This window comes from Macrobrachium rosenbergii, chromosome 47 (genome assembly GCF_040412425.1).
Source record: "Macrobrachium rosenbergii isolate ZJJX-2024 chromosome 47, ASM4041242v1, whole genome shotgun sequence".
Lineage (NCBI taxonomy): Eukaryota > Metazoa > Arthropoda > Malacostraca > Decapoda > Palaemonidae > Macrobrachium > Macrobrachium rosenbergii.
In genome coordinates this window covers 48105508-48131027 of record NC_089787.1, presented here as the reverse complement: position 1 = coordinate 48131027, position 25520 = coordinate 48105508, and the positions used below count along the sequence as shown (strand labels likewise).

The 25520-nt window shown below is 44.1% G+C and overlaps 2 protein-coding genes across 2 annotated transcripts in view; both read right to left on the bottom strand.

Moving 5' to 3' along the window:
• The window catches only part of LOC136830834 (DNA-binding protein SMUBP-2-like), a 713243-nt gene that overhangs the window by 662329 nt on the left and 25394 nt on the right, over window positions 1-25520 (bottom strand). The gene's annotated exons all lie outside the window — the stretch shown is intronic.
• Window positions 1492-25520, bottom strand: LOC136830922 (uncharacterized). The gene is made up of 10 exons (XM_067090892.1): window positions 25175-25520; window positions 23421-25037; window positions 22533-23331; window positions 21766-22442; window positions 20916-21209; window positions 20453-20560; window positions 20197-20354; window positions 11248-11314; window positions 2183-2551; window positions 1492-1841 (listed from the first exon to the last, which is right to left on the bottom strand). The coding sequence occupies exons 1-10, from the start codon at window positions 25518-25520 to the stop codon at window positions 1492-1494; spliced, it is 4785 nt and encodes a 1594-aa protein (XP_066946993.1).

The following is a 25520-nucleotide window of genomic DNA, read 5'->3' as shown; positions in this document are numbered from 1 at the left end:
TTTCGGTGGGCACCCATTTTTTGTTTATCACTCCCTTTCCCTTGAATGCTTTAAGGGACAAAGTGTTGGATTCACGATTCCAAATCATTCCAAGAATCAGAATTTCTACTGGTTCTTCTACATGAGCTTCGTTATCATATTGCACATTGTTACTAGCCCATCCCCTGAGTGGCATGTGAGCGCGCTCCAAAACTGCTTTGACTTGGACTGTCTTCCCTCATATTTTCTACAGAGTCATATGTTTTGAGAAAATTATCAACATAAAAGTGCTTTAAGAGCTCTTCTCTACCCTCCCGCTGCAGATGAGTTTGTAAGACTTGTTGCAAGAGGTAGGGGCTCGAGGTTACTCCAAATACTACTACTTTGTAGGTACTAATGTTGGATGAATCTTCTGACCACAGAAAACGAACATACAGTATTTTGCAACTTTGGGGTCTAAGGGAATGAAGTGAAACGTCTTAGAAATATCTGCTGTTATAGCATAAGGCTTGAACCTGAATCTCAAAAACACATCAAACAATACTTCAACTACGTTAGGGCCAGCATACAGGCACTCAGTAAGTGACCGCCCATCACTTTGCTTTGAAGTAGCATAAAGCACTACTTGAAGTAGTGTAGTTGCGCTTTCCATAACTACCCCAAAGTGAGGCATGTAATAGCCCTCGATAACTGGGCTTGTTATTTTACTAATGAACCCCATTATCTACATATGTTTGAATCACATCAGAATATTGCTGACGGTACGCGGGGTCACAACTGAAACGAGCTCCTAATGATTTCAAGTGAGCAATTGCATGTTTGTAATTGGTAGTCAGACTCTCGCAATCATGGAATGGCAGAACAAACCATATAACCTTGCGAGGTTTGCTTAACACTGCTCACAACATGGTGCAATGCAGCATGGTGCAAAACAGTAAATTGCTCACCAGGCTGAATGCCCAGTGTATCTGATCTCCATCACTCACCCACGTCAAGTTCATTCCCTTGAACTCTACACACGCGTAGTGTTCGCACAGCGGACGTGTAAACGCTCTGTCTAGCTGATCCTGGGAGTTTCCCACAAGGGGATACCCCATTAGGTGTTACAAATAAATTGATACCATCACATTTCTCTAAGCCATATACAAAATTATTAAAATAATAATCGGTTCCAATGAAAATCTCTACATTCTCGAGGGTATCACTTTCAACCTCTTGATCAGCAAGTGTGTAACCCTTCTGTTGCAAATGTTCTCTCACATTCATCATCCCGATGTTGTGAATGGGCGTATTTACTTTATCATGAACTAACAACCATAACCTCAGGACTTGCTAGCCTATTTTCAGCCGACATGCTACTAAATCAAATTCTCCCTCAATCACCTCAGTTGCAAAAGGCGCAATATTCAATGAAACTTTTTTGATGACTGGAAGGTCTAATTCAGCGGCCAAACGATTACTAATAAAGCTCCTTTGGCTTCTGGTGCCGAAAAATACTGGGGTCACACGTTTTTAATTATTGCTATTACGAATGGTAGCTGAAGTAGTTGGTAATAAAGTAAGTGGTAAGTCTACGCTACTAGTAGAATTCAATCGATCAGCAGTAACAGAAGGCTTCTTGTCTGATTTGTTACGTTGATCGTTTACGTTAAGTTTTCTCTTTGGGCTCTGTTTTGACTGACACTGATTAAGAGTGGTGGCTTTGGCTTTAGACATAAGGTTAGATTTAGGAATGGTGCTACTAGTTGAAGCTACGTTAAGGTTTTGACCAGATTTTGAATTACTAGAACAAATGAGGGAATGATGATGTCCTCCACAAACTTTGCAATTTTGGTTACTACTGCACTCATGACTACGATGTCCTTTCATAAGAAAATTGAAACATTGTTAGCTTTGCATTAAGACCCTCTTACGGTCGTTTACACTAACAAATTTGTGACATTCATTCGCCGAATGTCCTTTGTTACAAGAGGGGCAGGATTTGACATGAGCAGCAGCTGCTGGCTGTTCGGTCTTAGGCTTTGAGGAGTTGCAAGATGGCGACATAATTGGAGCATCACTCAAAGTACAAATGTGAAAGTCTAGAGAGTCGTACAACTCAATTACTGAATAATCTGACACGCAGAAAGTTGACAACTTGCGGATAGACTCCCCCTGCAACAAGTTTTTTTGGTAACTAAGTTAAGAATTATCCCTTCCCCACCTGATATGGGACTAAGTTTGTCAATTTGCTCTAACACAATATTAAGTTCAATATGAAACTTCTTGAGGCTCTCATGCTCAAAGGTAGGGATATGCAAATCCCCTAGGTGATTGAATATCAGAGCTAACGTCTGTTGCAAATTACCATACAACTTATCTAGCAGACAGATCACCACTTCATAGTTCTCCGCTGTGACGCTCAACGACTTTATCAATCTAAGTGGTTGTTCTCCTAGCACGTTAAACAGGCGTGTGAATTTGGTGATTGGGTTCAGCTCCGAATGGTTGTGCACATAAACATTGAAAAGCTGTTTGAACATTGCACATCCGCTCATATCCCCCCACGAGTACATGCATGGCATATTTGTACCTGAAAATAGGTTTACAAAAAAGGGGGGTGATTTTTTATTGGATGATCATGACCAGGAACTCTCCCATTGGCTGCAAGTCTGGCTGAGGGACGGAGGTACTGATCAGCTGGTGCTGGGAGGATCTACTTGCTAGGCTCGTCACTTGGGGAGGAGGGATGACTGTTGTGTTAACTCAGGGGTGTGCCTTGTTGTTCTCTTGACTTAGGTCAGAAGGAGGAGGGTCCCATGAGCAATGTTAGTTGTAAGTTTCCACTGAAGAATGGCGAGGGTTTCCATGTAGCAGAGGTGGCAGTGGTCCATGCCACCATCAGAATGTGGTGTTCTCACGATCTTCTGGCATTTTGGGGGTGCTGTCATGTTCCCCCATGCAGTGTTCGTATACTGCCTTTTCATGTAGATGGGCAGTAATCCTCTTGGAGAGGCAACCTGTGGTCATACCAATGTATGAATGGTGGCATCCATTCTCTGGGTACATTATTTGGTAGATTACTCCTCTCCTTCTCATGGAATTGCTGTTGATGGAGGGGCTATTCTTCATGAGGCACTGGGCAGTCCTCTGATCCTTGTAGTAGATCGTAAGATAAACTGTAGCGTCTACTTCAGCAGGGGTTAGATAAGCCCAAATGATGCTTTTCAGGGCTGCCTGATCCTTCTTATAGTGAGTATTCATATATCTCCTGTAAAACAGTTTTACAGTCCTCATGCTTTCTCGGGGGCCCCTGGCTCTCCCGCCAGTACCACTTGTCAACAGTGTTCCTCAACACGACTTGATGGTAATAATACCTGTCAAGTATTATCTGGGCGATGTGCTCAAGTTCTTCAGGGGTGGCACTCCAGGGAGAGCAGTGGGAGAGGGTGCGGACAACGTAGGCATTTATAACTGACATTTTGAATTTATCCAGGCAATGATCGATTGGTCTCCTATGGACCTTCATCTGGAAGCCCTGAGGAGTGCTGGTAACAAATATGTCTAAGAAGGTGATGGTATTACAACAGCCCTCTCACATGTGAAGTGAAGAACTGATTCTTCTTTGAATGTGCAACAGAGAATCAGTTCATGAATCAGCTCATGTGGTCTCTGAGGATGCAGATGCTATGGTTGAACTTACAATCTGTTATAAGGATCGCAGGACTACTCAGTACCTCATGAAGAATAGCCATCCCGTCAACAGCGATCCCATGAAAAGGAGAGGGTAGTTTACCGAATAATGTGCCCAGAGAATGGATGCCACCATTCACGACATGCTCTCTAAGAAGATTGCTGTCCATCTATATTAAGGGCAGTATACCAACGCTGCATAAGGGAACATGACAGTGCCTCTACAGGAGACCCTTCTCCCACTGGCTAGTCAGGAGAACAAAGAGTCACATACCTGAGATAATGCAGCAGCCACCCTCCTCCTCGAGCATCGAGATGATCAGCACCTCTGTCGCTCAGCCAGACATGCGGCTAATAGGAGAGCTCTCTGGCATTGATCATCCAACAAAAAATCGGTCCATTTCTTTGTAAACCAACTACCATTCTTTTCAACGAAGTATACCTTAAGAGGGTCTTCTCCCAAAATAATAATAATAATAATAATAATAATAATAATAATAATAATAACACCTCCTCACATTTTCCTAGTCAGTGCATTTTACTGGGAGACCAGCAATAATCTTTCACTAGTATTTATGATAGCCTTACCAAAAAGGTCAAAAGGTCACTAATCTATTGACTTCCAGGGTTTATTATGACTCAGTGTTACACTCACCAATATAATGCTTTTTATTTTTGCGAGACAAGATGTTAATCCACTGCTCGGCCCTCTCCCACCCTGTCCATTTACATCAAGACTTGAGACCAGCAGGAGTTTTTAAAGTAGCCTATCATAGGCTAGTCAACAGTCCTGACATCTGACTTTGTCGAAGGGCACTATTATTATTAATGTTACTAGTAGTAGTAATAATAATCATTTTCCTTTCCTTCTGATTGTACTTGGATATGTGGGTTTGGTGATTATTTCTACTAAATATGTTTGACCTTGACCTATTTTTTCATGTCTCAGGCCAATCTAAAGGTGAAGATGTTTGCATTTTTCTTTTTCTTTTTTTGTCGAGGTATCCGGTTTTCAGAGTCTGTGTCAGTCATCTAACAACTAAGTCTTGAGGGTAAAATGGCATCTTTTGAGGAAAGATTTAGCTGAATGCAATTTGTGTCAATCTTACAAAACGTGGAGCCTTCTGTTTCCTTCACTATTATGTCAACCAACAAAATATTGATCGTAACACAAAACAGTGAAAGGTTCTGAGGAATCGTAAAGCTTCAGCGATTACATTTTCCTTCTCAGAATTATGCAAGTGGCTTAATTTCCACTCTCCTTTAAGAAGATAAAGTTTATTTTTAAGGACAAAGCGAAACAATAATTAAATAACTTTCTCATAGCGAAATGTGAAATTAGATTAAGCCTATGTACATAGGAAAAGTTCCTGTGAAAGACATGTACTCAATATGATTTAATTTAAAATGTAGCATTACTGGCAATGCTGATAATTATTCACATGAAACAAGCTCAAGACGACATTCACTTGCAAGGCAAACCTATAAGGAAAATGGATCCGTTGCTCTTGTCTGAATATCGACATCAATAACATAGCCTGGATAGCCTAACTGTTGTTGCACAATTTTACAGTGTGACGTGCATACTGTCTTTACAATATTGATTTACGGTGAACTATATAATGTTTAGATTTCCGAATTCCAAAGATTAATGCCATACAACAAAGCTAGAGAGAGAGAGAGAGAGAGAGAGAGAGAGAGAGAGAGAGAGAGAGAGAGAGAGAGAGAGACTTTCATAGATGACGACCTGACATCTTTGGTATTTAAAGTATTGCCACCAGCGAAGGTAAGATTGCGAGCAAGGCTCCATAAATCTCTCAGCCTTTGATCTCTCTCTCTTCTTCTTCGTTTTAACGTGCTTTTTCCCATTTTTATATGGATAATCTCTCTCTCTCTCTCTCTCTCTCTCTCTCTCTCTCTCTCTCTCTCTATATATATATATATATATATATATATATATATATATATATATTTTTTTTTTTTTTTTTTTTTTTTTTTTTTCTTTCAGTAGTCAGTAGTTTTTCTTTTTGCAAACAAATCTTAAACAGTTGTTTTCGGTGGCAGGTTTGGCAAGGCGGATCGATGACTCAGGTGGTTGGAAAAATGGTCTGTATAGTTAAGGGCACAGGTGGGGACAGACATGAGTGAAATAATACGAACAGCATGTGCATTGAGAGTAGATGCAGCTGAAGTCGTAAAGATCACAGCATCACAAATTTCTGTGATTAGCCTACACAAACAGGAGAAAAAAAGATAAACAGACATTAGAGGAACAGATGAAAATGGGAATGACGTCGTATGAGCAGAACAGCTATTAGGGACCACGGAAATAATTTTGAGTCTCGAAAAGTCAGTATTATTCAAATTTCTTCAAGGCTAATAATCTGTACAAATATGTACAAAGAAAAGCTCATGGGGCAAATCATGTGTTAACAAAAGTTAAGATGAGTTCGCAGATGAACTTTTAGGGGAAAGAAGTTGAGATCTGAGGATCTGATGCAGAAGATTTGATACTCAAGGATCGTATTTTCAGGATTATAATTACCATTATCATAACATCAATGAAGCCCATAGCAGGTGAAGTAGGTCTACAAAGAACTGAGACTCAGCATTCTGCTATATCTGAACTCTGTGCATGAGGTTTGGCTCAAGAATAAAATAAAAAACAATAAAAAAGCTAGCACACTATTATTGTGATATCTATTCGTATTGCTTTTACATCACTTGATATACTCGTCGAACTTCCAAATCGATTTGTGAATGTGTACCTTTGAAGTATGGGTACCGTGCTAACACAAATTAACAGGCTCGAAGTAAGATGACAGAAAAGTCCTATCCACTCTGTTTTGAAGAGAAGATTTTTAAAAGATAATCAACAATTGAAAATTAATATATATCCGATTACGAGCAAATTTAATTGAAAATAGTTTCTTTTGAGACTGTTTAAAGTGTGCTAAAAAAATTAAAACAACCGAACGAATATAAGCCAGTCTCAAGCCCAAATAAAAGAAGATGGTTGAGTGTGGGGCAAATAATGGCCTTGCCGTGATAATGCCAGGCGCTGCAGAATATTACAAGTCTTGTGCAAACCAGACATAAGAGATAAGATAGCATAGTTGTTTCACTAGACTTCATCGATAAAAAGAGAGAGAGAGAGAGAGAGAGAGAGAGAGAGAGAAATTTTCATTTGAGAGATTTTACTGCAAAGAAGTATCACAAAACACATACACATATATATGTGTGTGTGCGTGTGTATATACAGTATGTCATAAGGAAAACATTGTAAACACTCACCCTTGAAATGTTGGTAGAGGTGGCCTTCCCTCTCTCTCTCTCTCTCTCTCTCTCTCTCTCTCTCTCTCAAGCAGCAGCCTGGCATTTCTCTTTCTCTCTCTCAAAAAGCCTACATTTTGTCTAGTGTGTGCAAATTAAACTGTGTTTATAAAAATAAAGTTTATTCTGTAAATCTAACAACATGACAGGTTAAATGAAAGATATGATGATCGCTAATTATTGAGAGATTTTACTGCAAAGAAGTATCACAAAATACACACACATATATATGTGTGTGGGTGCGTGTGTATATACAGTATGTCATAAGGAAAACAGATTGTAAACACTCACCCTTAAAATGTTGGTAGAGGTGGCCTTCCCTCTCTCTCTCTCAAAAAGCCTACATTTTGTCTAGTGTGTGTAAATTAAACTGCTTATAAAAATAAAGTTTATTCTGTAAATCTAACAACATGACAGGTTAAATGAAAGATATGATGATCGCTAATTATTGAACTACTTTCCAAACACATTAATCAGTCATAAAAGGATAATAAAAATGTGGGATTGATTCCCATCCCCCATTCAGTCACTAAGTGTTCTCTATTCTAACTTTTTCCAAGTCTTTATGTCACCAGTTCACTTAAGTGGCCATGTTCCCGTGCATGACTTTGCATGGCTAACTATGGCTACCCATGACTTCCATGAGCACTTGTATGAAACATCTATAGAGAGAGAAACATCTCTCATTAGACTTAGTCTGTGACACTCAGCAACACTGCATAGAAATACATGAAAAGAAGTAGTAACAAAATGATAGGCCACTAAAATGTGAAGTTACTGTTTGTTTTCAACAATCACCCTTCCAGCAAGTAAGGTGGTCCCAGAGAGTGGCCTTCTCACTTGGCTCCTTCAAATTGAGCGTGTGGCTTTCCACAAAAGCACTCAGCACGTACCCTACAAACCGCCTTACATGACCGACAAATGTACGAATGCTATCCTCACGGCACACCCATATTTCGAGTTCAAGCCAGACCGAATTTCTAGGACTTTCAAGACAAAATGCCGACGGCACTTCCACCCACAGTTGTCTCCAAGTCTTCAAGGTGACTTTTGCCCCAGCAAAGGATGCTGAGTTAGCAGATGATTGGGCTTGCAAATACCATCCACCTGTATATTTGTTGATTATCTCAAAAACACTACATGTCACGTACTCACAAACTCATTGAAACACACACACACACATATATATATATATATATATATATATATATATATATATATATATATATATATATATATATATATATATATACATATACTGTCAGGTTAAGTGGTTGTTTTATTGGAACAATCGTATTCCGATTGTTTCCTTGCTAATTGTTTCACCTGTTCTCTTGTTTTTGTCTTTTTGTTTAGGTGAGTTGACGTCTGTCGGACGGCATATGACCTTTTTAGTCAGTGAGTTGCTAGCAGAGAGTCAGTATGGGAGCAGCATAGAGTCAATATTGGGATGGAATACTGAGATGTCAGTATCTGAGCAGTGTCAGGTATTGGGTACCTGATTGATTCCTTGACAGGATGTTGAGGACCACTTCGTCCCTGTTGGCAGAGTTAGCTCACCTAAGCTTGCTTGTGTGTGACCTCGTCCTTGGGCACGACCTCGTCCTTGTGTACGACCTCGTCGTCTGTGTGTATGACCTAGTCCTTGGGAGTGACCTCGTCCTTGGCAGTGACCTCGTCTGTGTATTGCAGACTTGTCTGTGTCGGCAGCTCACCTGGGTTGATAGAATTGACCGTTTTGCAGCAGTGTCTATTTCTGTGGCTTGCCTGTATTATTACCACGGTTTAGTTTGTGATTGCATTTGTTAGCCATGTTGTGGTCGTATGTGTTCAACCCTGTTGTGGTTATTTCTTGTTGCTGAAGTTAGTGTGTGAGAGGTGCTAAAGAAGAGAGCAGGTGGACATGTACTGCTACTTTATTGAGAGAGCAGGCTGCTTATAAAGCGGCGTGCGAACGTCATACAAAGACAAACAATAGGATACAGGTGACCCGAGGTCAATTGTTCTCAATGTGAAACAGGACAGGTAAATACAAATAACATGTACAAATAAAATTACAAGAATGGATACAATAATGTTATGAGACATGTACAACGTAAACAGGCACAAATGAATAAGAAACAGATACAATTTTACATAGATAAAATATGGCTTTTTAGCGTGACCTAAGTTCATGGGAAAGGCACCGTAGAGAACGGGAGGTTCACTATAGAAAACCCGTTGAGCGGGGACTTTACAACTCTCCCCGCCCGCAAGATGTAGGTAACGTCAAATTAAAGTAAGTATCTGCTGGGGCGTAGGAGAGTGCTGTGGCTCTGCGATGTCAACTGGGGGGTGCAGTGTGGGCGGGGGCGGTTGGCTGTGGCACTGTCCGGGTCTGGGGCCTTCCAGGGGTGGCCGCGCACCTTTCTTTTGGGCTGGGCTGGCTGCGGGGGCGATGGTTCCCGTGGAGGGCGCTGCATGGTATCGACAACGTCCTCCTCCAACAGGGTAGGCTTGAAGTGGTCTATAGACACCCAGTTGTCCTTCCTGTGGATAGCCAACCGGAATGCTTTACTGTTTCTCTCCAGCACACGGAAGGGTCCCCTGTAGGGCCTGGTTAAGGGCGGGCGGACAGCATCGTTCCTGATGAAGACGTGGGTGGTGGAGGACAGGCTGGGAGGCATGAAAAGCGACGTCCTGTCGGTATACGTCCGCTGGCAGGGGGCGAAACTTTCTGACCATGTCACGGAGCCTCTGGACTGTCAGGTTGTGGCGTTCCCCCGTGATGAGCTCACCCGGGACTATGAGGGGCTCCCCATAGACTTTTTCTGCTGTGGACGGGTCGCCGTTGGCTCTGGGGGCGGTCCTCAGCCTGAGGACCTGAGGCAGCTGGTACTTCCAATCCTCGGCGGTGCAGCAGGCCATGAGGGGCGCCTTCAGGGACCTGTGGAATTTTTCCACCAATCCGTTGGCCGCGGGGTTGTAGGCGGTGATGCTGTAGTGAGAGGTCCCCAGCAGGCGTGCCAGGGCGGTCCACAGCTTGGACAGGAAGGCGGTGGCTTCTTCCATGGGTGTCGCTTCGGGCCACCTGGTGGAGCGGTTGACGATCATCAGGAGATACCTGCCCCGCCTGATGGGGGAAGGGGGCTTACCACATCAACATGGATGTGTCCGAACCGCCTCCCCGGCTGGGGAAACTCGCCCACCCCGATTCGGTGTGTCACCCTACTTTGCTGGTCTGGCACTGGATGCACTGCCTCGCCCAGGCCGTCGCGTCCTTCCGCATACCGTGCCAGACGAACTTCTCTGCCAGCAGCTTGGCCGTTGTCCTGCTGGAGGGGTGGGACAGATCGTGGATGGCATCAAACACCAGATGGCGGCGGGAGGCGGGCACCAGGGGGCGGGGCTGGCCGGTGCTTACGTCACTCAGCACTGATGGCCCCCCCAGGGGCAAGGGGCAAGTCCTTCCACCTGAGCGACGTGATGGCAGTGCGGTAGGCTGGAACCTCTGGGTCGGTGGTCTGCTCCCGTGCGAGGTCCTCGTAGTCGATCCCGAGCTGCACTGCGTTGAGCTCAATCCTCGAGAGGGCGTCTGCTACAGGGTTCTTCCTGCCTGGGTGGTATTTGACTGTGCCGGTGAACTCTGCGATTGCTGTGAGATGCCGCTGCTGCCTGGAAGACCATGCATCCTCCTGCTTTGGGAAGGCGTGGACCAGCGGCTGGTGGTCCGTCCAGATTGTGAAGGGCATGCCCTCCAGGAGGAACTTGAAGTGGCGTACCACCCGATACACTGCACAGAGTTCCCTGTTGAAGGTGCTGTAGCAGGACTCTGTGGGGCTGAACTTTTTGCTAAGAAGGCATTAGGCTGGGGGGCGCTGGCGACTACCTGCTCCAGGACGGCCCCACAGGCAACGTTGCTGGCGTCCGTCGTCAGCTGGAGGGGGGCACTGGGGTCCTGGTGGGCCAAGGCGGTTGCCTCGGTGAGGGCGGCCTACGTCAGGGAGGAGGCCTGCTGCTGGTTGGGGCCCCACACTAAGGTCTTCAGGTGGCCCTTCAGGATCTCCGTCAGGGGGGACCATGGTGTGCGCGACCCCGGGGATGAACCTCCTGTAGTAGTTGACCATCCTGAGGAATTCCTGTACGGCCTTGACGGAGGTAGGGGTGGGAACCTGGCAATGGCTGCGACCTTCGATGCAAGTGGACGGACACCCGCCCCCCCAGGATCTCGTGGCCCAGGAAGTCGACTCTTTCAACGCTGAAGGTGCATTTATCGAAACTGACGATGAGGCTGTTCTCCTGCAGGCGTTGTAGGACCTTCCGGATGTGTTGCAGGTGTTCTTTGTGAGATCTGAAAAAAATCAAAATGTCATCTACATAACAGATGCAGAAGTTCAGGTACCTCAGGATGCTGTCCATCAGTCTTTGGAAGGTTGACCCTGCATTCCTCAGGCCAAAGATGAAGGCGAAGATGTAGGATCTGAAGGGCGTGATGATGGCGGTTTTGGGGATGTCCTCTGGAGCTACTGGTACCTGAAAGTAGGACTTCAACAGATCTAGTTTAGAAAATATTTTGGCCCCGTGAAAAGAGGCCGTGAGATCTTGCATGTTTGGAAGGGGGTAGTGATCTGGTTCTGTTGCGAGGTTGAGCCGCCTGTTGTCGCTGCAGGGTCTCCAGGAGCCGTCTAGTTACTGCACCATGTGGAGGGGGGAGGCCCACGGGCTGGGGGCCTTTCTGCATATGCCCATACGCTCCATCTCGGCGAAAGCTTCCTTGGCCTCCTGAAGTCACCGAGGGGGGAGCCTCCGAAACTTTGCATGCGTTGAGGTGCCCTTTGTTTTAGTGCGGTGGTAGATTCCGTGCTTGGCAGGGATCCCAGGCACCTGACGCAGTTCGGGCTTGAAGATGTCGGGGAACTCCTTCAGCAGCTGGGCGTACTGGTGCGGGGCGACGGAGCAGATGGCGGGAACGCTGGGGCCTGTCACCAGAGGGAGGGACTGGCAGGAGTCGGTGTCCATCAGGCACTTGTGACCGGCGTCGACTGTCAGGCCGAAGTGGGTGAGGAAGTCCACGCCCAGGAGTGGGGTCCTCACGTCTGTGACTATGAAATTCCAGTTGTACCTCCGGCCAAGGATGGAGACTGACAGGAACTTGGTGCTGTAGGAGAGGATGGGGGACCTGTTGGCGGCTGTCAGGGAGGCTGCCGGGTCCGGCGGGCTTTTGCGGTCCTCTCTGGATGGCGGGAACACTGATCGTACGGCCCCAGTGCCAATCAGCATCATCCTGCCGGAGATGATGTCACGGACGTAAAAACATACTGGTTCTGGGCTCCTGGGTTCCTCTGCTGCCCCGGCGGCCTGTGCTGTTGGCCGCCACCTCCTCTGTTTTTTCGATGGGCGAAGGAGCAGGGGGGTTGACAGTTCTGAGCGTCCTTGCCGCACCGCTGGTGGTAGTAGCAAGGCCCCAGCAGTTGCTTCTTCTGGTGACGGGTTGGCTGCCTCCTGGTGACGGCGCTTATCTTCCCCTCTGTGGCCTCCTCCAGCTGGAGGGAGTTGATGGGGTGCGCGGGCGTGGATGCTTGCTTCGCTGCCTTCGCGGAGCCTGTTAGCTGCTGCACTGTCCTGATCAGGTCGTCGAGCGGCAGGGTATAAGGCTTAAGGATCTGTGTCCGAACCTCCGGGAGGAGCTGACGGAGGAAGATCTCCCTCAACAGGCTTATCCTAACTGCCTGTCGCTGCCGTCTGTCCCGAGTAGGATGAGGAGGTCCTGGATCACATTCCATGTCTCCCGGAGGTTCTGGTTGTGGCGGGGGTTGTTGGCGAGGTCAAGGGCACGGGCGGCCCTCTCGGAGACCGGCAGGGAGCAGGTCTCGACGAGAGAGGCCTTCAGCTTTTGGAAGGTGGTGGGACATGCGGCAAACACCCATGGGGTGATCTTCCTGTAGACCTCTTCTGGGAGGGCGTTTATCATGGCGTCTGCCTGCAGCACTTCGTAGGTAAGTCCCGCTAGCCTGAACTGCCCCTTGACCTTGTAGAACCATGATGACGGGTTGCTGTGCGCGAAGGGAGGCAGCTTTATGGTGAGGGCGGACCTTGTTTGGTCCATCAGGATGGGCAGCGCGTGAGGAGCAGCTACCAGTGTGGAAGAGCGCGCAAGCCTTGGTGTGGGGGAGGGCGCGAGTGGGTTTTGCGCGAGGGAGATATCAGAGTCCGCAAAGTTCGTGGCTATTTGTATGTGGGAGGGAATGTCCACATCCATAATAGCTTCTGCACTCTCACTTGGAGTGGGTTACACTCGTGTCAATACATGCTTGGGAGCGCGCCATGTGGGTCCGCTAATGACGCTGGTGATCTGCCGATGAGAGTCAGTACGCCTGAACGCTTTGTAAAAGCCCTGTGTTTAATCCGTTAGGAGCGTGGGGTAGTTCATGGAGCCAAAACTAGGTCACCGTATGGGTTTGCTAATGGCTCTGGGAAACACTCCGGGGTCACCACTGTGAGAGGTGCTAAAGAAGAGAGCAGGTGGACATGTACTGCTACTTTATTGAGAAAGTAGGCCGCTTATAAAGCAGCATGCAGGCATCATACAAAGACATACAATAAGATACAGGTGACCTGAGGTCAATTGTTCTCAGTGTGAAACAGGACAGGTAAATACAAATAACATGTACAAATAAAATTACAAGAATGGATACAATAATGTTCTGAGACATGTACAACGTAAACAGGCACAAATGAATAAGAAACAGATACAGTTTTACATAGATAAAATATGGCTTTTTAGAGTGACCTAAGTTCATGGGAAAGGCACCGTAGAAAACGGGAGGTTCACTATAGAAAACCCGTTAAGCGGGGACTTTACAAGTGTAATTATGGCGACCAAAATATCGAAATGTATTACTGCCTGTTAAGCATAATAGTATAATGTATACTTTTTTGGTTATATTTCATTAACTTTTCATTGTGAGGACTTAAACAGGAATAATATGTGCAATTGTTTATCATGTGATGATTATTATGAACACGTTGCTTTTGCTGTTGCTTTAGCTTTATCTGTAAATTCAGATTTAGTTATTGAGGTCATAGATTTTACGTATTTTTACTGACTCCATTTAACTGTACTGGTCATGTTACTTGATCATTTAATGTTTATTGATTCGATCATTTATATACTGATTCTATTTTCTGTGCTTAATCTTGCCTCATTATTGTTGTCATTCATGTAATAACTTATTTGGACTTGTTGCTTTTGGTTGTTAAGAAAATTTCAGATTTAATATGTTTTGCATTATTTTTACTGACTCTCTTAAATGTAATGCTTGCGCTATTAATGGTCACTTAATATGTTTATTTGATTTTTGTCCATTTAAAGTGACTTGATTACGCTGCTAATGATTTGTTTTTGCAATGGTTTAAACTACTGAATCATTTTGTATTTATTGATTTACTACTGACTCATTTGTGTAAATTTTTATACTGTCTCATTTTTGTAAAATGTAAATGACTTATTGTAAATTTTGTAAATAATAATTTAGTTTAAGGCTGTAAGGGACCTCATGGAGGTCCTACAGGCACACGTGTGTGCGAGTCAGCCATCGGACAAAACAGGACAACAAACATCCCGCTCTCTCTCTCTCTCTCCCTCCCGGCGTCAGCAGCGATCGCTCGAAGGAACGCAACTTCTACCATACAATATTCCTGTCTATTTTTCTCTAACCATTGTTGTCTCGATTCATGTACAATTACCACTACTTGCATTGCCATGCAAGCATTCCGATCATGTACTCATAATGTTCCACCGAATCTTCTGTATCAAACTGCATGTATGTTTCTGTTTGTGAAGACGCCAGTAAAACGTCTTGTAAAGTCACCAATTCGGCGCCAGGATAGTGTTTCGGCGGCGCCATTAATTAAGTCTCCGCTGAGCTTGTTTTCTTTGGTGACTTCCGTTTTCTTCAAGCTCAATTAGTCACGCCTAAAACGTGCCAGGTCACGCATTTTAATCATTTTTACTTTATGGTATTTATACGAATGTCACACATTGTGTATCACATGTTTCTTCATTCACAGGCATCAAGACTGTATCTATATTGTAGCTCTGTATATTTTGTATTGTAATTTGTACTCGTTCACTGCATATTATTGTTTATTGTTTCGACCTCAGGTCACAGTCAATTCCATTGTCTCTCACGGCCCGGCGTCAGTCGGCCGCAATATAAGCCGCCTGGATCTGTAATAAAGCAGCAGTAACCTTTACCTGCTCGTTTCTTTGACACCTTACAGTGGTGACCCGGAGTATCCCCGGAGCCATTAGCGGACTCACACGGCGACTCAGTCTTGGCTCCAGGATTTCTCCAAAACGCTCTTAGCGGCCTAAACACGGCGCTGTAACCAGCGTTTGAGCGTGCTGACTCGTCGGCGTACCCCACCAGCGTCACTAGCGGAACCACACGGCGCGACGAAAGTGCGACTGACGCGAGTACCCACTCCAGTAAGGGGTCAAAGGAGCGAGCATGGACGCGGATATCCTCCTTCATGCAGTTAAACGCGACCCGCGGACTCCGAGGTTTACCTACCTCCCATCACAGCCGCGCCCGCCCGCATCGAGGCCCTCCCGCAACTCCACACCAGCGCCCCCGAACACACGACGGCTGGGCAACACAATCGCGGGCCGCCCTCACCGTAAAGCTGCCGCCGTTTACGCAGGGGAACCCATCGAGGTGGCTGCGCAGGGTGGAGAGCCACTTCAGAATCGCGGACTCACGGACGAAATCCTACAGGCCGACACAGTGCTCAACGCCCTTCCGGAGGACGTGTACAACAAACTCATCTCGCGAGTACCAAACACTCACCCTCACATACAGCACCACAAAAAGTTCCTCCTCGAAGCTTGCTCCCTGCCCATCGCCGAGCCGGCCGCCCGTGCTATCGACCTTGCCAATAATCCACGCCACGACCTCAATCCAAGAGACGCGGCAGGGCATGGTCGTAGATCTCCTGTCAACACCAGTCTTGGGTGGCACAAACAAGCGGCAGGAGATAAGCTTCATACGGGAAATCTTCCTTCGCCAACTCCTCCCGAAGTACGCAACCAGATCGCTCACCCCTACACCATGCCTGTCGAGGACCTCATAGAGGCGGCACAACACCTCACAGACTCCGTCAAGGCTTCACAGCGGCTAAAACCGGCCACACAGCCGGTCAGCTCCGTCCAGCCTGAAGAGGACGTAGAGCAGCCCATCAACGCCATCGCCAACAGACGTCCACGAACCACAGCAGACGGTGGTCCCCGGCTTCTGTCGCTACCACAAGTGGTTCGGAAAGGACGCCCGAAACTGCCTGCCGCCCTGCTCGTTCAACCGCTCAAAAAACGGGGTGGCGGCGGCCAGCAGGACAGGCCGCCATGGCAGCCGAAGAACCCAGGGCCTCAAAAACAGTAGGTTTTTACGTCCGCGACACCGTCTCCGGCAGGATGATGCTGGTCGACACAGGAGCCTTTAAGTCGGTCTTCCCAGCATCCAGAGAGGACCGCAACCAGACACCAGACCCGCCGCCTTCCTGACGGCCGCCAACGGAACCCCATCCTCTCCTACGGCACCAGGCTCCTGTCGATCTCCATCCTTGGCCAGAGTTACTCCTGGGACTTCATCGTCGCGGACGTAGGAACCCCACTCCTGGGGCCGATTTTCTGGCGCAATTCGGCCTGCTAGTCGACGTGGGGCGCAAGCGCCCCTCCTCGATACCGACTCCTGCCAGTCTCTCCCGTTAACGGCGGGACCCAGACCCACCATCAGCGCGTCGCCCCCACCAGTATGCACACCTTCTGTCGGAGTTCCTGAGGTGTTTTAAGCCCGAGCCGCTAAGTCCCGGGGCCCCAGCCAAGCACGGCATATACCACCATATAGTGACTAAAGGGCCCCGACACATGCGGTTCCGCAGGCTTCCCCCTCAGCGCCTTCAGGAGGCGAAAAAGCATTCACGGAGATGGAACGGATGGGCATCTGCAGGAAAGCCTCCAGTCCATGGGCCTCCCCCTCCACATGGTGCAGAAACCGGACGGCTCCTGGAGACCCTGCGGCGACTACAGGCGGCTCAACATTGCAACGGAGCCCGACCACTACCCTCTGCCCAATATGCAAGACCTCACGGCCTCCCTTTCACGGGGCCAAAATATTCACTAAATTGGACCTTCTTAAATCTTATTTCCAGGTACCTGTTGCGCCCAGAGGACATACCAAAGACAGCCATCATCACGCCCTTCGGGTCCTATGTGTTCGCCTTCTCCACCTTCGGGCTGAGGAACGCCGGGGCCACCTTCCAGCGGCTCATGGACAGCATCCTGGGGACCTAAAATTCTGCGTCTGCTACGTCGACGACATTCTCATATTTTCCAGGTCTCACAGCGAACACCAGAGGCACATCAAAGCAGTCCTCCAGCGCCTCCAAGAAAACGGCCTCGTCGTCCGTTTTGACAAGTGTACCTTCGGCGTCCAGAAAGCAGAATTCCTGTCACGAGGTGTCTCCGACAGGCGCCCGCCCTCTTACATCGAAAGTGGCAGCGTCAGCCAAGTTCCCGACACCCACCTCCATCAAGGCCGTCCAGGAGTTCCTTGGGATGGTAAATGTCTCTCACAATCGCCATCTGTTTGTCTGTCGACAAGCACAGATGTCTGAAACATAATCTCTGTTTTGCCTTGTCTGTGTGTAGAAACTACATTGTGGCTCGCACCAGCCAATAACAACTTCGAAGATTCTGTACATTCATTCAGTAAGGCACCAGTAATAAACTAGACAACACCCAGCCAGTATGTCGCTCAATACCTTCCTTACAAGGTCACCGTTTGGTTTTGTTTAACTCCTTCCTCCTTTGTCTGCCTCAGTTTCTGCTGGTTTTCTCTGTCCCCATCTAGTATTGTCTTTTGAGATTAAAGAACCTTTTGAACCCAAAAGGGGTTCATAACAATACACACACACCCACAAACACACGTGTGTGTATACTATATATATACACCCACAAACACACGTGTGTGTATACTATATATATATATATATATATATATATATATATATATATATATATATATATATATATATATATATATATATATATATACATATACATATACATATATATATATATATATATATATATATATATATATATATATATATATATATATATATATATATATATATATATATATATATATATATATATATATATATATATATATATATATATATAAAAGAATGAATTTTTATCACATCACCGTGATTTATACACAAACACAAAGCTCTGCCTCGGAAACAATGCATGTATATATATGTTTACCGAAGGGGAAGTACAGTTGATAGAAGTTCGTCGTCTCACGGGATCGAACCGCCGAACGCGAGAACTCGTGAAGTTCAGTGGATGCCTTAGTCCATTAGCAGTTCTCGTGTTCGGCGGTTTGATCCAGTGAGACAACGAACTTAACTATAATTCCCTTTCGGTAAAATATATATACATATATTATTTCCGAGGTAAAGGGAATTGGATATTAAACATTTGTATCTTAATGCTTATATATACACACGCACACACACACACACACATATATATATATATATATATATATATATATATATATATATATATATATATATATATATCGCCAACATCTATCTTACCTCTAGATAGATTGAAGGGAACAGAACAAAGAGAACTTTTAGCTGGTAGCCTATTTGTTAGTAAGGTCATGTTTCTCACGAGTTAAAAATTGGGAATATACCGGGACATCAGGGGCAAAATTTCATAATAATGCTTCTTTGAATTGTTTTGTATCAGTGTCTTAGTTTTCTGACATATGCGCTATTTTCTATTTGTTTCCTCTTTTAACACATGAACCTCTCGTTCTTTGGAAGATTTTTCCTATGCAAATGAATGGTTTTGTAGGCTTACCCCATTTATCATAAATAAGTTTTTATAGATCTGATACGAAAAGAGCAAAGGTTTCACTTTCGTCGAGTATGTATAGCATAGGCCTATTCTATTTTAGTTATGGGGAAATCGGCACATCTAAATTCTTTTCAGGTGAGTTGGCTAACTTCCGCGGTTGCTGTAGCCAATATACAGATTAGTCTTAGGCCTAGTCTTCACCACAGCCTGCTCTCAATTTCCATCCTTATTTTTTCTACGTTCACTTAGGTCACTCGTCAGGAAGCCAAAACAAAATGAGAATTTAGGACGCCCACTTAGTCACGAAATCATATGGTTCTTTTTCCTTTTGTGGCCTAGGCTCCAGTGGAATTCGGTTACAACGCACTCTGCTTAGATCATGTTACCAGGTCAGGGAAAATGACTTCAGTTGTCTTTGTTGAAATTTTATAGTAATCTCCGTGTTAGGTGCTTATTTTTAAAACAATGTTAGTAAGATTTTATCATTTTTCTATGTTAAGCATGTTAATACTGCTTTTCCTAGAGGTTTTATGTTATCTTTTTTTCCCAAAATGTTTCCAAATTGATCGAGTCACTCAGAATTACGTAATTTCTGCCTAGTGGTACCGCAGAGAGCAGGCTTGAATGTTTGAATGAGAGCTGAGACCAATTGTATATAATGGCTAAGGAGGAGAAGCCAGCAGACAGACAGACAGCAACATTGCAAAAGGCAGCATATTCTCACATCCCATCCCATAATCTTAATGAAAGAAAACCTAGAGCTTCTTTCAGAAGAATGTATTTTAGTGACAGCTGAGAGTAAGAAGCTCTCCAAGACAAAGAAGAGTGTGAACAGAACCTCCACCAGACCACATTTGGTTTGAAGCGAAGGTATATCGTGAAGAGTACAGTGAATAAATCTTATGTTTTATCATTTATTCATTGTTTTAATCACACTATATTATATGTACGCACCTCTCAATGGCCACTGTTTCGAGCGTCACGGTAAGATTTCGTAAAACAAGGAAGGTGTAGTTGAGGTAGGTTATTAAAGGCGCCATTCCCGTCAACAACATTTTACTGACGTTAAGTCATACACAAAAATACAAACTAATCTTGGTAAATAAGTACCTCTTAATACAAACAACGTTGAACAATTTCAATACCAAATAATACTGCACAAATCACACGTTAACATTGAATAATAAAAATGCAGATTCAACATCCTCCCAACCATAGGAGTACACTGCTACTCCTATGAAACTCTTACCACATACTGTACACAGGTTACAAATCTAGTTTCACAGGTGATTTACCAAACGCCCTCTGCGAGTATAAGATATTGGCTCAACTCTGGATTGTGAAATATCAGGATCAGAGTCATCTGCATTCACATCAGAATGATTAGAAACAGGTTTAGGCACAGATTCATCATTTACCTCGGAAACAATACAAGGTACACCACCTTCGGCTTCTGTGTCCAAAACATTCGAAATCTCAATTTTTGTACTGGTCTGTTAATAATACCTTTAGAAGTTTTAACATCAACACTTCTTATCACACCATCTTTACCTGGATATACTTCTATAATAACACCAAGTGGCCAGGACAACCTACGAACATTATCCTCCTTGACTAATACCACAGAACCTTTCATTACATTACACTTAGCTACAAAACCTTTAATGGCACATGGTAAATTTCTTATGTAATCAGAGCTCCATATTTCCCAAAACTTATCCAACTGTCTTTGTCAGGCAGTCTCTCTCATATATAAATCTTTAGAAGACACACAAGAACAATGCTCCTCAACAACCTCTGGCTGGACACCATATAGTACGGCCAATAAGAAAATGTGCGGGGGTCAGTGGATTGGATGTATCAACCTCCTCACCCACAAATGTCAAAGGTCTCGAATTAATGCAAGCTTCAACCTCATGAAGAGTAGTTTCCAATTCATATCTAGGTAGGCATTTGACACCCAATATCTTTTCCAGAGCAGACTTAACTGATTGAACTAGACGCTCCCACCAACCTCCCCACCAAGGAGCACGGGGTACAATAAATTTCCACTGAGGAGCTAGTGGGCCATAGTGCTGCTGTAATAACTGAGAAACTCCAACAAATGTCTTTGCATTATCAGAATAAAAAACTGAAGGAAGACCACGTCTTGCTGTGAATCTACGGATGGCAAGGAGACAATCTGGCATAGAGAGAGAATCAGTGAGTTCTAAGTGTACAGGACGAATAACAGCACAAGTGAAAAGCAAAATATAGAATTTTTTGGAGGGCAAATCTACACAAAACAATGGCCCAGCAAAATCTAATCCTGTTACAGAAAAGGGGGTGCTGATTTAACTCTCAGTTCAGGGAGAGGAGCTACAGGTTGACTACAAGCCTTGGAGTCATACCTGCGGCAAGTTACACATTCTCTACACACAGTGTTGGCTATCCTTCGAAGTCGCACAATCCAATAACCATTTCTCAATGTGGACACAAGGGTAGAAACGCCAGAATGTTTCAGAAGAACATGCTGGAAACGAACTAAAGTCTTCACTACATGAGTAGAAGGAAGAATAATAGGATGTTTGCTTTCATAACACAGATCTGAATATTCTAAACGACCTTTAATTCTCAAAGGACCATTATTATCCAAAAAAGGATCTAATTTTACTAAAGGGCTCCCCTGTGAAGTGGTCTACCCTGAATCAGGGATTCAAATTCTCGTGGATATGCTTCCCTTTGAACACAAAGGTACAACTTACATTTAGCTTTAGTTAATTCACAAAATGATAAAGGACCAGAGAATTTAACAGACTGTGGTTTGAAATTATTAATAAATCTTAAGGTCCAAGCTACTATATTAAGGGTTTTCTGAAACTTACTCCATCTAGAAAATTCAAATACTTGGGAAAATAAATCCACAGTTATACAAGCTACTACATTTTCCTCAGAACTTTCATCCCTTAATGAAATCCTTAACTGTTCAGGTTGAAGCAAAGACAGATTTAGACTATTGAAGCCACGGGGGCCTATCAGCCAAAGATCTGAATCTACAAGGTGTTCAGCAAACACTCCTCTAGAAATGAGGTCAGCGGGGTTATCCTTTCCTGGGCAATGATACCAACAATCAGGTGATGTTAAGCTCTGAATTTCCATGACTCGATTTGCTACAAATGGTTTCCATCTACTAGGGTCTCCTTTTATCCAGGACAGTGCAACTGTAGAGTCTGTCCAGCAATATGAAGTTACATCTTCCCTAAAACGAAGGGCAGATTTGACAAAAACTAGAAGCCGGGCACTAAGCATTGCCCCCAGCAACTCCAAACGAGGCAATGAGACCTTCTTTATAGGAGCTACCTTACCTCTGCTCATAACAAGGGAAGCTTTAAAGGAACCATCCTGTAAAGGAACTCTCAAATATACACAAGCACCATATCCCTTTTCAGATGCATCCCCAAAGGAATGAAGCTCTAAACCTGTTAGGTCTTTCCATGAAAGATCCTCAAAGTAACATCGCTGAACCTTCCATGAGCCAAGTTTCTCAAAACCCCTTAACCACCTTTGAAATTTACAATGCAACTCTTCAGGTCACACATAATCCCATTTAAGTCCAATTCTCCATACATCCTGAAAAAGAATTTTGGCAAACATAACAAATGGGCTAATAAGTCCAAGAGGATCAAAACATCTGGCTATTAGGCTGAGAACACTTCTCTTAGTGGACACCACACCCATCTGAGACCCAACATTTACTTCACTAAATGAAAAATAATCATGAGTGGAAACCCACTGCATACCCAGGATTTTTATAGATTTACTTCCACAACAGTTATTAGGGTTTTCATTAAATTTATCTGCTAAACTCTTACAATTTGAATTCCATTTAGATAAAGACATACCAGCTTCAGACATAATCTTACAGGCTTTATCAAATTTTACACAAGCTTCAGTAATACTGTCAGCTCCTGACAGCCAATCATCCACATACAGATTACAATTCAGTTCGTCAACTACTTCAGAATTAGGATATGACTTTAAATGATGTTTAATTGTAGCATTCAACAAGAATGGGCTACTCTTATTACCAAAGGGAACACGAACAAACCTCATTACACGGACAATGCCCTTATTTTGCCACAAAAACCTGTGAACATCTTGGTCTTCCCTCTGCACCTTGATTTGAAGGAAAGCTTTAGTTATGTCTGCTGTTAAAGTTACCTTCCATCTTGTAAATCGTATCAACACTTCAACAAGATCAGGATTGAGAGAAGGTCCACATTCCAAACAGTCATTCATAGAAATACCATTATAACTTACAGCTGAAGCATCGAAAACAGGTCTTACCTTGGTAGAATTACTACTCTCACGGATAACAGGACGATGCGGTAAGTAATAAACAGGATATACACTAGAAATCTCAGAATGTGGCACTTCCTCAATAATGTCATCTTTTTCATATTCTTCAAAACCTCATCATACCTTTCCCTTAAACCAGGAGTTTTAACAAATTTCAAATTTAAATTTTCCAATCTCTTACTTGCTAGCTTTTCATTATTTTTCAAACTCTGTTTAGCAACATCAGATTTCCATGGTAAAGACACTTCATACCTACCATCAATAAACTTTACATTATCAGAAAACTTTTGTAAAACAGTACTGGATGAAAACTCATTGGATACAGCTTCTTTTGAAGAGATTCCCACAGATTCAAGATCCCAAAATTTATGTAAATCAGAATCAGATACATTATTTATACATAAAAGCTGGGAAGTTACACTTACTCTGTCCAGAGGAGTACTACAAGACCCTGACAAAACCCACCCAAGCACAGATTCCTGAGCTACTAAATTTTTAGACTGTACAGTTTTATTAGGTACCATAAACCTCCAATAGGCATTTAGGCCTACCAAAATATCAACATTTACATAGCGGTTGTTCATGTAATCATCTGCTAATTGTAATTTAGAAAATGCCATTATCTCATCAGGAACATTAGGGCGGAACAATGGTGCGCAAATGTCAGGTACTTCAGCTGCCATTAAAGAATGACTCTCACCCTTATAACCAACTAAACTCATCTCATACACATTACACTGGTTACTCTTGGAAGCTTTACCTCCTCCAAATGAAGAAAATGATATGTACTCAGAAGTTATCCACTTAGGCCTTACCCTTTTTACAAATTTACTGGAAACATAAGACCTATCAGATCCTGTGTCAAATAGTAGTGTAGCTTCACATATACCCTTTTTCCCCAACACCTTAACCTTTGCAGTCTGCAACACACTGCGTGATTGAGTTAACACTCTGTAATTTAAGTTAGGTTCACAATGAGCTACCCCAGCATGAGTTACATTTCCATTAATATTATCCTGAGACATAGCACCACTTACATTTTGATCATTCTTATTATACACTTTAGTCTTATTGGCAGTGCAGCATAAAGCATTATGTTTTCCCTTACACTTTACACATTTTGATTGGCAGCCTCTGGAAATGTGTCCTTTTTCTAAGCATCTGAAACACAGTTTAGCACTCCGAATGGCCTCTTCACGTTTAGCAATGGAAAGTTTCAAGATACCAAAACAATTTTCACTCTTGTGATTTTTACCAAAAAACATACACTTATAAAAGGACACCTCCGAAGAGGTCTGAAGAGCAGAGACAGAACCCTGAAATTTACTTCGTTTCTCAGATTCAACACTATGGTTATCAGTCTTTACTGCATTGATATCCTTAAATGTATCTGACCTTTCTCGGCGCTCTATTTCTCTCTGCAAAAAATTCAATAACCAATCTAGGTCCCTTTCATGTCCAGATCCTTCTCTGGACCACTCCAAACGAATGTCAGGAGGCAATCGAGACAGGATAAGAGGCATCATAAATACCCCATACTGGTTACCATCCACTCCTAATGCCTCTAAACTACGTACATGTGTTAAAAGTTCATCCTGTAATTTCCACAAAGAGGAAACATTTCTAGAACTAGGATTCTTAGCAGGCATAGTGATACCAAGAAGGGCCTGAATATGTGCAAAAATAATACGTTCAGGCCTACCAAACCGTTCCTGTAACATTTTACAGGCTATGGGGTAATTAGCACTAGTCTGGGATAACCCTGTATTACTGATTTTGCCTCCCCTTCTAACAGTGACTGTAAATAACAGAATTTACTAATAATGGGGATATCAGAATCATCTACCAATGCCACAAATCTGTCCCAAAATGACTGCCATTCAGTCAAAACTCCACTAAACTTAGGTAATTCTAATTTAGGCAGTCGCACATTACATTGGGCTAAAGAATCCGCAGACCCACTCTCACTTGGTGGCTTCTCAAGTTTCTCCAGGGCTAATAACCTTTGGGCAGCCTGTATTCTAGGAACCCTTACCTGACGCCGAAACTTATCAGCATACTCAATGTCTTCTTCTAAGTCCTGTGGGTCACCAATTTCTAGCTCCAGGGTGGACTGCACTTCATCCAAATGAGCTAGACGTCGATCAAAGTCATCCACAGCATCTTGCAGTTCTACCTTGCTCACTTCTCGATCGCCAAGCAAATCCATCAGTGCATTCGACGAACGGGTCATCCATCCACGGGCGGCCGACCGGCTCTTCCTCAGCTTTCCTTCCTTCAT

What these genes read in the sequence shown, in the direction of transcription:
- LOC136830922 (XM_067090892.1), bottom strand. Translation starts at nt 25,520, where the DNA reads ATGAAGGAAGGAAAGCTGAGGAAGAGCCGGTCGGCCGCCCGTGGATGG. An exon ending in CTTATTAGCCCATTTGTTAT is followed by an intron (nt 22,443 to 22,532) that starts GTTTGCCAAAAT and finishes TAAATTTCAAAG; the next exon opens with GTGGTTAAGGGGTTTTGAGA. An exon ending in CAAACTTAGTCCCATATCAG is followed by an intron (nt 1,842 to 2,182) that starts GTGGGGAAGGGA and finishes TTCTTATGAAAG; the next exon opens with GACATCGTAGTCATGAGTGC.